This window comes from Chrysochloris asiatica, unplaced genomic scaffold, assembly GCF_000296735.1.
Source record: "Chrysochloris asiatica unplaced genomic scaffold, ChrAsi1.0 scaffold00047, whole genome shotgun sequence".
NCBI classification, from domain to species: Eukaryota; Metazoa; Chordata; class Mammalia; order Afrosoricida; family Chrysochloridae; genus Chrysochloris; species Chrysochloris asiatica.
In genome coordinates this window covers 9,077,135-9,091,239 of record NW_006408565.1, presented here as the reverse complement: position 1 = coordinate 9,091,239, position 14,105 = coordinate 9,077,135, and the positions used below count along the sequence as shown (strand labels likewise).

The 14,105-nt window shown below is 41.3% G+C and overlaps 1 protein-coding gene across 2 annotated transcripts in view; it reads left to right on the top strand.

The window, feature by feature from the left end:
- PPP1R8 (protein phosphatase 1, regulatory subunit 8) overlaps positions 1 to 13,900 on the top strand; it is a 26,169-nt gene extending 12,269 nt beyond the window's left edge. The window contains exons 3-7 of one of the 2 annotated variants that reach the window (XM_006862227.1): positions 58 to 211; positions 1,780 to 2,000; positions 3,386 to 3,530; positions 7,880 to 7,944; positions 13,419 to 13,791. In XM_006862227.1, the coding sequence (XP_006862289.1) occupies positions 58 to 211; positions 1,780 to 2,000; positions 3,386 to 3,530; positions 7,880 to 7,944; positions 13,419 to 13,772 (939 nt within the window). In that variant the 3' untranslated portion in view covers positions 13,773 to 13,791. Of the gene's footprint in view, positions 1 to 57; positions 212 to 1,779; positions 2,001 to 3,385; positions 3,531 to 7,879; positions 7,945 to 13,418 lie in introns of both variants that reach the window. The other variant, XM_006862228.1, reaches the window with a different exon arrangement.
- Positions 13,901 to 14,105: the final 205 nt, after the last annotated feature.

Below are 14,105 nucleotides of genomic sequence, written 5' to 3'. Positions count from 1 at the left end.
ATTTTTTTGCAAATCCTGTCAAAACAAAATTTAATATTTAATTTAATATTTATTTAGAAACTGATTATTGATGAGAAGAAGTATTACTTATTTGGGAGAAACCCTGATCTGTGTGACTTTACCATTGACCACCAGTCTTGCTCTCGGGTCCACGCTGCCTTGGTCTACCACAAGCATCTGAAGAGAGTTTTCCTAATAGATCTCAACAGTAGTAAGTAATTCACATCCAATTTCACACATTCCTTTTTGGGCAATGTGAAAATGCTCTTTGGCTTCTTCCGTTTGGAAAATGTACTGATAGTTTATTAAGGAAGAAGTTCATGTTTTGTTTTTAAATCAGTCTTTCTCTGTTTCTGTCATTTCTTCCTATTTTCTTGAGATAATTGCTGACTGAATGTAGAGCAGTAGGGAGCTCTCCCCTGGAGAAGACAATAGCCAAAGAGAGAGAACAAAAAAGTTCCTAGGTACAGAGCTTCTGTTTAGAATGATACAAGGGTTTTGGAAGTAAGTAGGGGTGATGGTGGCAAAACATTATTAATGTAATGAATGCCACTGCATTTTACATTTAGAAATGGATAAAATGGCAAATTTTATAGTACGCATATTGTACCACCACCAAAAAAAGTACCATGAATTCGGGACTTGGGTAATGTGTTTGCAAGACTCATGATTCGTGGTCTGATTGCAACATAAGCCCTGGTGAGCTCTGCTCTGCTAGTGGAGCATCAATGCAGGACATTTAGAAAAAAATCATTTTGAACAAAATTTCCATTTTTGATGTTTGTTTCTTTGTCCCAGTTACATTTGCTTTGACTAGTAATAATACCCATTTTAATTCCATGAGTACACTCCAACTAATAATTAGAAAGGGGCAACCCCAGCATTTCCTGGGTGATGGCAAGAAACTAAATTTTGCGATGGTAATCTATAGAAATGCAACTGAACTATGCTTGGAGCTCTGAAATTGGTTTGTTTTGCCTATGTATAAACATAGTATACATTGTAAAGGATCCTACTTCCTGGGCTGATCATGTTTGATTCCTGACCCCTCCCCGTCACACATACCACTTTGATTTGCTCAGATGATGGTTTTGAACAGCCTGCCTCAAAAGTAATTACTTGCAAATTTATTTGATTTTTTTTTTTTCTCCATTTTGTAAAATGCAGAATGCAGGCATGGAAAATTATCCAGAACCTCCAGTAGGATTTTGGCTTGCCTTGGCATTAACATCTCACCTATTTCAGCCAAGCTTCTTTCTTGTCCTAGGGAAAGCTCCAGCATACCTGCATTAGACCAGCAATGCCTGTGTTCCTTAGGCTTGAGGCTGAAGAGTACAGGCAACAGTGATGCCTATCTTCTGCCTTGGTGGCATGTCTACTGATGGCTCGAATTTACTCCTGCCCAACCCAGAATGGAGCCAAGCATGTCTGGCAGCAGAGGGCAAGCAGTGATATTTGTTATTTGGGTTAACACCAAATTTGCAGATGTGTACGAAATACACTGAAGAAATTCAAGGCTCAGTGAAGGAGTTTTCCTTTTTATCGTAATGCATGACAAGGGCTGCAAAGTGTACCCAGTGCCATTTTCATTTTTAAAAAGCTTCTGTTTTCTGACCATAATCTGACAGTGTGGCATCAAAAACAAAGCAAAACTGCTGTGCTGGGAGGAGCTGACCTGGGACAGGAAAGTTGAAGATGATGCTCTCCCTCCTAGAACCTGGGTTTAGTTTTTTGGTTGTTTTTTTTTCCCCCTTACATTTCTGATTTGGTTGTTTCTAGCACACGGCACTTTCTTGGGTCACATTCGGTTGGAACCTCACAAGCCTCAGCAAATTCCCATCGATTCCACAGTGTCGTTTGGCGCATCCACAAGGGCATACACTCTACGTGAGAAGCCTCAGACATTGCCATCAGCTGTGAAAGGAGATGAGAAGATGGGTGGAGAGGATGATGAACTCAAGGGCTTACTGGGGCTTCCCGAGGAGGAGACTGAGCTTGATGTAATTCCATGTCCATGCCATTATGTTTTTGCATCACTGGTTTTTACAGTATGGAACTGTTCTGTGTAACTGGAATGCTAATGACTTAGCAGCAGCAGGTTTTCTTGAGCCTATTAATAGGCCTTTGCCACTTTAGGAACCACATCAGATTAATGATGTATATGACCAGGGCTAACAAGGAGACTGGGTCTTCCTGACAGTAGACCCTCATAGTTATCTTTGTGTGCCTTCAGTGGCTATTAGAAGCCAAGGCAGGGAGCTAAGTGTTTCTCTTCCTCTAAGTGCTTAAAGCTACAGTGTCCAGTATGGCAGTCATTAGCCACAGTTCTGACTGCTCACATGTCCTAGTGGCTACTGTATTGGGCAATGCAGATAGAGAACATTTCCTTTACTGTCTGAACAGAAAAGGAATCTCTTGAATAGAACCAAAAACAGAAAGCATTTGGTCTTATGGGCTTGACTGCTTTAAAGGCTATGAATTTTACATGCCAAAATTTGAAATACTAAGGTTTTCTTTTTCTAGAGGCTGATTTCCATGGTTTCTGACATGGCTGTAGTCCATGACATGTATATTACCACCCTGGTGAAACTGGTCTGTTCATATTCTGATAAACCAAATGCAATCATGTCCTTAACTGCCCACATGCATTTACTTTTCTGTACATCAAGACAGTTTCTCAACCTTTGGGACAAAAATTGCTATCAGATTCTTCCAACTAAGAATCATTTCGCTTTAAAGAATTGGCATTGTAGCTAGGGACCTTGGCAGCAGTCACTTCTACCCCATTTTCCCTCCAGGATGCTTCCATGTATCCCTGTCTTTTAGTTAAATATGCTGGGCCCTCATTCTCAGGAAATGTGGGAGATCTGGAACTGCAGTGCAGATTGGAATGAGTCCAGTGGATTAGAAGCAGCAGCAGCATTGCTATCACCAAGTTAATCATTGAGATAGATGGGTGGTTATGAATAGAACTGGGGCCATGCACAGGGATGAGGAGGACAAAATATGAATGCCAAAAATTAAGTTCACTGGCAGTGCCTGTCCATTAGGGTTTTCAGGGAGAGAACCCTTATTTTTGTAACTTAAAAACAACTTTCAGAGTTTAATTTTCAGTATAAATAGGTGATAGCCTTTCTTAGAAAAAGGAAAAGTATTTATTTGCTCAGATGATCTGTTCTCAACCCAGAACTCTTCAGTGTCCCCACCAGTAGTTAGGATGTGTTCCATATTCTGTTGAATTAGGCTTGTTGGTATCCGAGGTCTTTTCTAAATGTAGAGGAGAGTCTCATCTACCTTGGGAGGTCATAGTTAGCTCTGAATGCCCTTTATTTGGTATTGCTTTACCCAAACTGCTATGTACTGATTTCTGTCTTCCTCGGCCTAGAACCTGACAGAGTTCAACACTGCCCACAACAAGCGGATTTCCACCCTCACCATTGAGGAAGGGAATCTGGATATTCAGAGGCCAAAGAGGAAGAGGAAGAACTCACGGGTAACTTTCAGTGAGGATGATGAGATCATCAACCCAGGTGAGGTTTTCATCCTAGTTTTTCTGATGAAAAAGCTACTGTCTCAGAGAGCAGTGCACACAACCTATAGGTCAATTGTAAGGTTTAGAATAATGAAGCCATGTTGAAGGAAGAGGTTTTTGTACAGTCTGTTGGTGGAGTACCCTGAAGATTCAAGCATTATCCACTTACAGCATGAAAGAAATGGCCCAGGAAGAACCCTGTATAATGCTAACCCAATGGAAATTCCAGTAAGGTATAGAAATTTATGGACTGCCAAAAGAACAAACAGATCTGTGTTGGAAGAAGTACAGCCAGAATGCTTCTTGGAAGCCTGGATGGCCAGATCTCTCATACTTTGGACATATTGTCACGAGGGACCAGTCCCTAGAGAAGGATATCATGTTTGGTAAAGTGGAGGATCAGAGAAAAAGTGAAAGACCCCCAGAGAGATGGATTGGCACAGTGGTAGAAGTGATGGGCTGTAGCAACGATTATGAGGTTGGCCCAGGGCCGGGCAGTGTTTCCTTTTGTTGTGCATGGGGGTCTCTATGAGTCGGAACCGACTTAATGGCACCTAACAACAACAAATAGGCATTGGCTATCTAACAGAACCTAGCCTAACATTGTCTTTATGAGGTTCTGAGTATGCCTGGTAATTCCAAGAACCTTCCACTCCATTAACTGAATTGAAGCCTTGCCTCTCTATAAGAAAGTAACTTATTGGATAATTTGTATAAAAGTGTCAGCAAAATGAGAACATCATTTTATAGGGAGGGATGGCACCTAAGTTTAACAGTTTGTTGCATAAGCATTCATTCATTGGATTCATGTTATATCTCAAGTGCTATGTATGGTAGGTGCGTGGCATCCAGCTGGAAAGTGTGGTTTATTCAAAGATGATAGAATTGAAATTCAGAAAAACCTTTAAAAGTAAATCTCAACGAGTGGAAACAAGGAACTCAGACTGATAAGTTGCTTTTATTTCCCAAGTTGAGATGCCATGAGAATCACTTTCAAGTCCTACATTTAGGTTCAAAATATCAGTTATTTAAATGGAAAGGATCCACTCCAGTAACAGTTTGTGAAAACAAAAAGATCTAGGTAGTTTAGTTAACTGAGTCGTGTGGAAATGAATCAAGTACAATTAAAAACTGCATTAATAGAAGAATGGGAGGATGTAACCCCACTGGTCTGTGTTCTGACCGGAACTCACCCAAGTGGATTATATTGTCCTGAAGGACAAGGCGAATCATCCACTGAAGGAGGACCATTGTAGAAAATGGTCCCCTAGCTACCTACCATGTAAGGGAACCATCACGGGAGAGGACACTGAAGGAGTCACAGTCACTGTTGTCAGATATTGGCAGGGCTGACCCTTGGGAGGGAGGATTAAGGCAAAACCATAGCCTGTAAACACCAATTATCTGGAGCTACATTATTTTTTAAAAATCTGGTTCATATTTGGAAGAATTCACAAAGGATTCCTGTGAAGAGATTGGGGCATTCATTTTAGCGATTACAAGTTCATTTTCAGATGGTATACTTAACAACAACAACAACAACATATGAAGTGAAGTGTATTAATCCTCAGAGAAGTGAACGTCCAAGGGAATGTTTTCACAGGGTTGCATGACCAATCCAGGAAGCTTTTTTCTGGGCTTCACACTAAGTATACTGGGGGTGTTTGCTATTTAAAGAAAAAAAGAAGATTGGTTACCAGAAGATTCTTTAGAGGCATCTACTTTGTGACTGGAGTCCTGGTGTGGCACTGTGGGTTAATGTGCTGGACTGCAAAGTCGTTTGAACTGCAAGGTCAGTGGTTCAAGCCCACCAGCTGCTCCTTGGAAACCCATACAGGGTCACTATGGGTCGGAATCAACTCTACAGCACTAACAACAGCAACAACTATGTGACAGGAGTCCTGGCATGGTGCTGCAGGTTAATGCGCTGGACTGCAAGGTTGATTTGAACCGTAAGGTCAGTGGTTCAAGTTCACCAGCTGCTCCTAGGAAACCCTATACAGGGTCACTATGAGTCAGAACCGACTTGACTACACTTAACAACAACTGTGACAAGCCAGGCTTAAAACAGGTAAACTGGTTGGTTGGTTATGTGCTGTGGAGTCAGTTCATAGTGACCCTGTATACAGGGTTTCCGAGGCTGTGAATCTTTATAGGAGCAGAAAGCCTCATCTTTCTCCCACGGAACAGCTGGCAGTTTCGAACTGCTGATCTTGCAATTCGCAGCCAGATTCGTAACCACTATGCTACCAAAGCTCCTTAAAACAAGTAAACTAGGAGGTAATTATTCACATTAAATAGGGATTCTTTGTTTTTCAAAGGGATTCATAGAAGTTTTTCTTTAAATAGCAAACATAAAACATCAATTAGGAAAATGATTCTTCCACCACTATATTAAGATAAAAGGAACTTGGAGTTGTTTTTTCTAGTAATGATAATAAGTCTGGGCCTGCCTGTTTCCATACACTTTCTCAACTTTCCATGAGAACACTCCTATTCCTTCTCCTTTAGTGACCCAGCCTAAACATCTCTAGGTTCCAGAAAGACTGTTGGTACGTCTCTTGAAGCATCTTTGTCATGTTGTAACTTATCTAGGTCAACAACTGTGAGCTTCTCAAGGCAGGACAGTGTCTTGGCCTGTATATCCATTTCTGATGTCCAATAAATGAGAGTGACTGCCAACAAGTCTCTTTCTTTTACCATTTTCTCCTGCAGAGAATGAAGCTAGAAGCATGGTAGGGGGAAATACAATCAAGGTAGAAGCCATGAAAAGGCAGCTTGTCTGGGCAGGGACTCAGGACCTTTAGTAAAAGTCCAGATTGTGTTACAGGTCAGGCTATTCAGGTCAAAAGGCCAGGTTGGTTAAGAAGCCTTGGGTCTGAGTTTTCATTTTGCTGTCTGCTAATGAGTGATCTTCGGCAGAGTGCGTGACCTTTTATCATTGTTTCATCACTAACATGGGATTGAGAAGGTCTACTTTGTCGCTCTACCCTCCAAAGAAGGCAGTATATGGAATGGAAAAGAACTGGAGGAAAGCAGACAGACTGTGGTCTAGAACTGCCTGGACTCAGGTCGTCCTTTTCCACTCTCTAGCAGGGTGATGGGGCAAGTCCCTTTACCTCTCCAAACGCTGGTTTGTTTTTTCACCTATTCGATGTTTAGTTTAGTAGTACTTGCCTCACGAGGTTGTTGTGAGGATTTAACACAGTGCCCAGCACTCAGCAAACACTTTTAAGTGTTAGCAATATTCTCCTGTTTTAAAATTGAGCCTGTTGTATTTACGTAAAGAAAGTGAAAGTATCACCAAGCATAAATTTTAGTTTGACAAATTATTATCGCAACAGATACTTGTTGATTAATGATTTTTCAAAGATCTGACAAGTTGTAGAGTCCACTTTTTAGTAATTTCCTATGGAGCACTGGGTGTCATGATCTGTATACTTAGTTTATAGCTACAGTGTTAGGGATAACAGTGATATTTCCTGTTCTTACAAGCAGAGAAGTAGTGACAACTGACTAGAAGGTAGTGCTAGTGATGTAGCTGCTGGTTTGGAAGTATATTACTAGGATTCCGCTCATATGGGTGAGTACAATATGGCTTAGTATATTTTGCATTGTGTTTACAGTTTGGATGAAAAAAACATTTTTCTGCAGTTTTACAATTGGGGAAGGCTCTCTTTCCATGGTTTAAGCAGATGGTAGTAAGCACAGTTATCCCCACTGTTCCCGGTAGGCCTGCACTCGCTGTACTTTCTGTGCTATGTTCACCTCACTCATTTCTGCGTGACTTGGGTAATGGCAGAGTTTCTGCCATTACTTGGGTCAACTTGCAGTCAGAAAAGCAATTGCCTTTGTTGAACTCCTTGACTTTTTAGCTCTGTTACCTTGTTTTGTTTCCTAGTTTATGGGGTTCTGTTTTGCTCCTGGACCACCACTGTTAGCAGTTCTGAGAATAACTGGAAGTTTCTGTTTTTATAGGACTACAGAATAGTTTGTTTTTATATTACAGTGTTTTGTTGTTTTAACTTTATTGTGAATTGGGTGAAGATTTACTTTTTATAGATTCTTGGAGCTTCAGATGTAGCCTTCAAAGCTATAGATTCTTATGGGCTTGTTTAGAAGGTAGAAGCAAAGATCTTCAGGTGTTGCTTACAGTCACACTGCTAGAGACACTTCCTAAGATTTTATGGTGATCATCTTATTCCATCATGATCTGATGTGTTTTATTTTAATAAAAAAATTATCACAGACAAAAAAAAAAAAATCTGTGGTGATTGCGTGTGAGCCCTTCACACTTATTCCTACCAGTACAAGACCCCCTAACCCTGCCTTCGTCTCTTTTTGCAGAGGATGTGGATCCCTCCGTTGGTCGCTTCCGAAATATGGTGCAAACTGCTGTGGTCCCAGTCAAGGTAGGAAGCACGTTGTAACAATATAAGTTACACAGTATAAGTTTTAAAATCTTTTGTGCTTCTCTTCCCATCTTTCAGTCTGTGAAACGTTCTATGTCTAAAGAATCCTCTAGTACCACAAAAATACAGGTGACCAGCAGCTTGAAGTCACTACACTATAATAAATTATGGTGTAGTATGAGTGTGTAAATTTGCCTTCCAGAAGGACACAGACTTTTTCCCTTTCGACTCAAACTGTTAGGTGCCATGCCTAGATCTGTGAACAGAAATCACAGGAGGGACAGTCCAGATGTGTGATGAAGAACAAAGGGGGAGCAGTTATGCACAGATGTTCTAACTGCCCCTTGAAGTAGTGAGATCTCTGTTACTGTTGCTGTTAGGTGCCTTCATGTCTGCTCCAACTCACAGTGTCCCTACATGCCCCATAGGCCCACACACTGCCCTTTCTGTGCCATTCTCACAATTGTTACACTTGGGCCCATTGCTCCTTCCACTGTGCCAGTCCATCTTGTTGGGGGTCTTCCTCTTTTCTGCTGACCATTAGCTTTACCAAGCATGATGTCCTTCTCCAGGGACTGGTCCTTCTTGATAACATGTTCGAAGTATAAGAGACAGTCTCATCATCCTGTCTTCTAAGGAACACTCTGACTGTAATTCTTCCAACACAGACCTGTTTGTTGTTCTGGCAGTCCGTAGGACTCATTTTTTTTTTTTAAATGTTTTCTTGTGAATTATGTGATAGTTTACATGGGAGAACATTAGCTTTATATTCATCCTATCGTATATATGGTTACATTGCCATGGTTACAATCCCCTCCGTGCATTATCAGCCAACCAAAGAGTACACCCCACAAGCCTGTCCCCTGGTCATCAGCACACAGCATGTCTCTCTCTTCTCTGGGTCTAGAGTACCCAGACACTCCATCTCTCCACGTCATCGTCTCTGCCTCCATCTTTGGCGTCAATGCTTCTCTGGGTAGGGTCCCGCACACTGCTCTTATCCGTTGATGGTCCCAGGGCCCTCTGCTTCTGGACTGCAAAGTCAATCATTCCCCTCCTTTTGCTACAGAATGTCTACCTTTGCATTTCCAACCCTCACAGTCAGTCCTGATAGTAATTATTAACTATTGTGAAGATTCAAAAGACAGCCAAGCATCTTAACATTATTTTCCCCCTTTTGCCCATTCCAACCATGTCTCAGTCCCTTTATCCCAGAGCCCTGTTGTACCAAGGTTGTGCATACATCATTGTTTACCTCTATCCCACTTAGCCCATGCAAACCTGCCTAATTGTTCTCCTGCTTTGTTCTTCCATTCCCCTCCTCTTGTATATTGCCCCCTTCCCCAGCACCCAAACTATCCTGTGTCTATTCCCGACCCTGTGCTCCACCTTCCCCTCCCTACCTTCAACCCACCCTCCCACATCTCGGTAACCAGCTAAGAATCCTCCCTCCCTTTAGTATGGGTTCTTTTTCTTAGTCTTTTACAGTAGTGATCCTATGCAGTATTTCTCCTTTTGTGACTAATTTTACTCAACATAATGTCCTCAAGGTTCATCCATGTTATGTGATAGCTTACAGCTTCCTTATTATTCTTCAAGGTGGCATAATATTCCATTGCGTTTGTTTATCCATTCTTCCGTTGATGGGCACTTACGCTGTCTCCATCTTTTTGCTATTGTAAATAATGCTGATTCCATAGTACTTTTAATATTCTTCTCCAACACCACAACTCACATGCATCAAGTCTACTGACTTCTTTATTCGCTATTCAACTTTCGCATGTATTTGAGGTTGTTGAAAAATACCATGGCTTGTGTCAGGCCACACTTTCGTTCTCAAACTGTTCTTGATCACTTTTAAGAGGTCTTGTGCAGCATGTTTGCCTAATCCAATATGTCCTTTGATTTCTTGGCTGCTGCGTGCATGGTGTTGGTTGTGGATCCAAGCAAGTTGTCTTTGACAACTTCAGTCTTTTCTGTATTTATCATGATGTTATTTGTTGGTCCAATTGTGAGGATTTTTTATTTTCTTTACATTGAGGTGCATAAATCTTCATCTTTATCACTAAGTATTTTAAGTCCTTTTTGCTTTCAGCAAGTTGTATATCACAGGTTATTAATGATTTCTCCAATCTGTTGCCACTGTCTACTTTTTATAATCCAGTTTCTCATCTTATTTGCTCAGCATTTAGATTGACTAAGTATGGTGACAAAAGACAGCCGTAGCACACACCTTTCCTGATTTTAAAACATTCAGTGTCCCCTTGTTCTGTTTGAGTGACTGCCTCTTGGTTTATATACAGGTTCCTCATGAGCACAATGAAATGTTCTGGAATACCCATTCTCGCAATGTTATCCATAGTTTATCATGGTCCGTCCACACAGTCACTAGCCTCTGCATAATCAATAAAGCACAGGGAAATACCTTGTCTTCTCTGTTTTCTGTCAAGATCCATCTAACATTAACAATAATATCCCTAGTTCCATGGACTCTTCTGAATCTTGCTTGAGTTTCTGACGATTGTTGATGTACTGTTGGCAGCTTGTTTTATACAAACCTTTTACTTGCCTGTGATATTAATGATACTGTTCATGATTTCCGCATTCTATAGGGTCACCTGTCTTTGGAATGGGCACAGATGTGGATCTATTCCAATTGGTTGGCCAGGTAACTGTCTTTGAAATTTCTTGACATAGGTGAATGAGGGCCTCCAGTGCTGTGTCAGTTTGCTGAAATTTTTCTATTTGTCTTCTGTCAGTTCCTGGAGCCTTGCTGTTTGCCATTGCCTTCAGTGCAACTTGAACATCTTCCTTCATATACTACCTTTTGAAATGGTTTGTTGGTTGGTTGGTTGGTTATGTGCTGTGGAGTCGCTTCCGACTCATAGTGACCCTGTACAGGGTTTCTGAGGCTGTAAATCTTTACGGGAGCGGAAAGCCTCATCTTTCTCCCGTGAAACAGCTGGTAGTTTTGAAACGCTGACCTTGCAGTTCGCAGCCCGATTCGTAACCACTATGCTACCAGAGCTCCTTTAGCATTGACTATTTCTTTTTGGTACAGTGAGTCTGTATTCCTTCCATAGTCTTTTGATGCTTTCTACATCATTCAGTATTTTGCCCATAGATTCCTTCAATATTGCAAGTTGAGGTTTGAATTTTTTCTCCAGTTCTTTCAGCTAGAGAAATGATGAGTGTATTGTTCCATTTTGGTTCTCTACACCAGATCTCTGCACGTCATTATAATACCTGACTTTGTTTTCTTGAATTGCCTCTTTAAAGTTTTCTGTTTAGCTCTTTGGTTAATCTGTAAATTCAAGGAGGATGTGTTCAAGGTCATTATTGGCTCTTGTGGACTTGTTTTAATTTTCTTCAGCTTCAGTTTAAACTTGTATATGAGCAATTGATGGTCTGTCCACAGTCTGCCCCGGCCTTGTTCTGGCTGATGGTATGGAGCTTTTCCATTGTCTCTTCCCACAGATATAGTCAGTTTGATTCCTGTGTATTCCATCTAGTGAGGTCCATGTGTATAGTTGTCTTTTATATTGTTTTTAAAAAGGTAATTGCAATGAAGTCATCGGTCTTGCAAAATTCTATTATGTGATCTCCAACATAATTTCTATCATCAAAGCCACATTTTCTAACTTCTGATTCGTTTTCTTTGTTTTCATCCTTTGCATTCCAATTACCAATAATCAGTACATCTTGATTGCTTGTTTGATCAATTTAGCACCAAAGAAGTTGGTTGTTGTTGTTAGGTGCTGTCAAGTCGGTTCTGACTCACTCACAACGGAACTAAACACTGCCCGGTCCTGTACCATCCTCACAATCGTTATTAAGTTTGTGTCCATTGCTACTGCCACTGTGCCAGTCCAGCTCACTGAGAGTCTTCCTCTTAGAATTCTTCAATTTCACACCACTGGCTCTAGTGGTTGCTGCGCAAATTCAAATAATAATTGTATTAACTGGTCTTTCTTACAGATATTATCCTATCATAGGCAGTGTTGTACGTCAGGATAGGTCTTGAAATGTTCTTTTGATCATGCAGGTGATACCGTTCCTCTTCAGTTTTACATTCCTGGTGTAGTAAACCATGTGATTGATTCAAAATGGCTCACTAATGCCTAGGATACCTATGTTTTTTCATTCCATTTCATTTTCGACAACTTTTCATTTTCTTAGATTCATACTTCGTACATTCCATTTTTCGATTATTAATGGATGTTTGCAGTTGTTGCTCATTTTGAGTTGTGCCCCATCAGAAAATGAAGGTCCCGAAAGTTCTACTCCTTTCCTGTCCTCATGGTCCACTGCACTTTCAGGAGACAACTCTTCCCCAGTCATATTTTGAATGCCTTCCAACCAGAGGGGCTCATCTTCTGGCACTGTCTGACAACATTCTGACGCTGTTCATAATGTTTTCAGTGGCTAAACATTCTTAGCCTGTCTTAGTCTGTAAACACAGCTGAAACGTGGCCACTGTGGGTGACCCTGCTGGTATTTAAAATACCGGTGGCATAGCTTTCAGAATCGCAGCAACACGCAAGCCACCATAGTACAACAAACTGACAGACGAGTGGTGGCTCTATTAATAGAGGTATTCAAGAAAAGATGGCCAGAGGTTTCCATTGGTCAGAGATCTTAGAGAGAGCTTTATTTTTAATAAATCTTTATAATACATTAGACTAATACATTGAAAAGTATGCTTTTCATTTAATCCAAAGGGACAGATAGGGCCTGAGGGGCAGCTTTCCTGAGGTTTAGTCCAATATGAAAAATCAGAAGATGGAATTTTTCTGACTCCACTGTTCATGTAATTTACAGAGATTCAGGCATACCCACTTTATATGTCCAGTTTGGGTTTTGACAGACATAACCACTGTAACGAATGAAATTGTAGAGCTGTCCATTACTACCAAAATTCCCTCATGCCCCTCTGTGACCAATCCTCTTACACCCACGGTCAACCCCTTAACTGCTTCATGTCACTATAGATTTGGTTTGCTCTCAGATTAAGTTTAAAAACTGGGCATCCAACATGGAGATGCCAACTTTTTATTTCATTCCCAACAGAAAAACTTTACATACCTGCTTTCACCTCTAATAGGTGATAATGCCTATTATCAACCTCCATTCTTCAACGTACATTTTGACATCAAAAAAGAAACGGGAGGCATGGGCATGACTTTAGAAGAGTTGTTTAAATTGCATGCATTTTATTTTATGATAAACTCACCCCACTGTCCTCATTTTTCTCAGCTTGTCGCAGGATGACAAAAACATTGTAAAGCAGTGTCTGGTGATCATCACGTTAAGTAGCACCTAAGGTCCCTTCAAACATTAAGGTTTTTGGGCAGTGATACCAGGTATCTGGGAAACAAGGTTTAGAGACCTTTTTCCAAAGGTCAGTTTTTCTGGGCTGGAACAAAACAAAAAAAACCTAACACCCCTCTTGTGCTTTCCCTTCTTGTCCACAGAAGAAGCGGGTAGAGGGCCCTGGCACCCTGGGCCTGGAAGAATCAGGGAGCAGGCGCCTGCAGAACTTTGCATTCAGTGGAGGACTCTATGGGGGTCTGCCCCCCACACACAGTGAAGCAGGCTCCCAGCCGCATGGCATCCACGGGACAGCACTCATCGGTGGCTTGCCCATGCCATATCCAAACCTCGCCCCTGATGTGGACTTGACTCCCATTGTGCCGTCAGCTGTGACCATGAACCCTGCACCAAACCCTGCAGTCTATAATCCCGAAGCTGTAAATGAACCCAAGAAGAAGAAATATGCAAAAGAAGCTTGGCCGGGCAAGAAGCCCACACCGTCCTTACTGATTTGATATTTTTGGTCATGGAGAAGGGTGGGGTTGGGTGGGGATGGTGGGGATGGGTGATGAGGGAGCTAATGAACTAGGGAGAAAACTTTCCATGTTTGCAGTACTGTCTTCAGAACGTCTCCCGGGGTCCTAACCATGTAATAAATAAAACTGGGGATGGGGTTGAAATATCACATAAAGACTTGTCTTCAAAACACTTTTGATGTCGAACATGGTTCATAAAAGTGCTTTTGGATAGACTACCCTGGCTCTTCCCAGACCTTCCATTACCTCTATTTTCCTTTCTCCCTCTTTCTATGACATTTTCATTCAGTCACATATCCCTGGAGAGAGGCT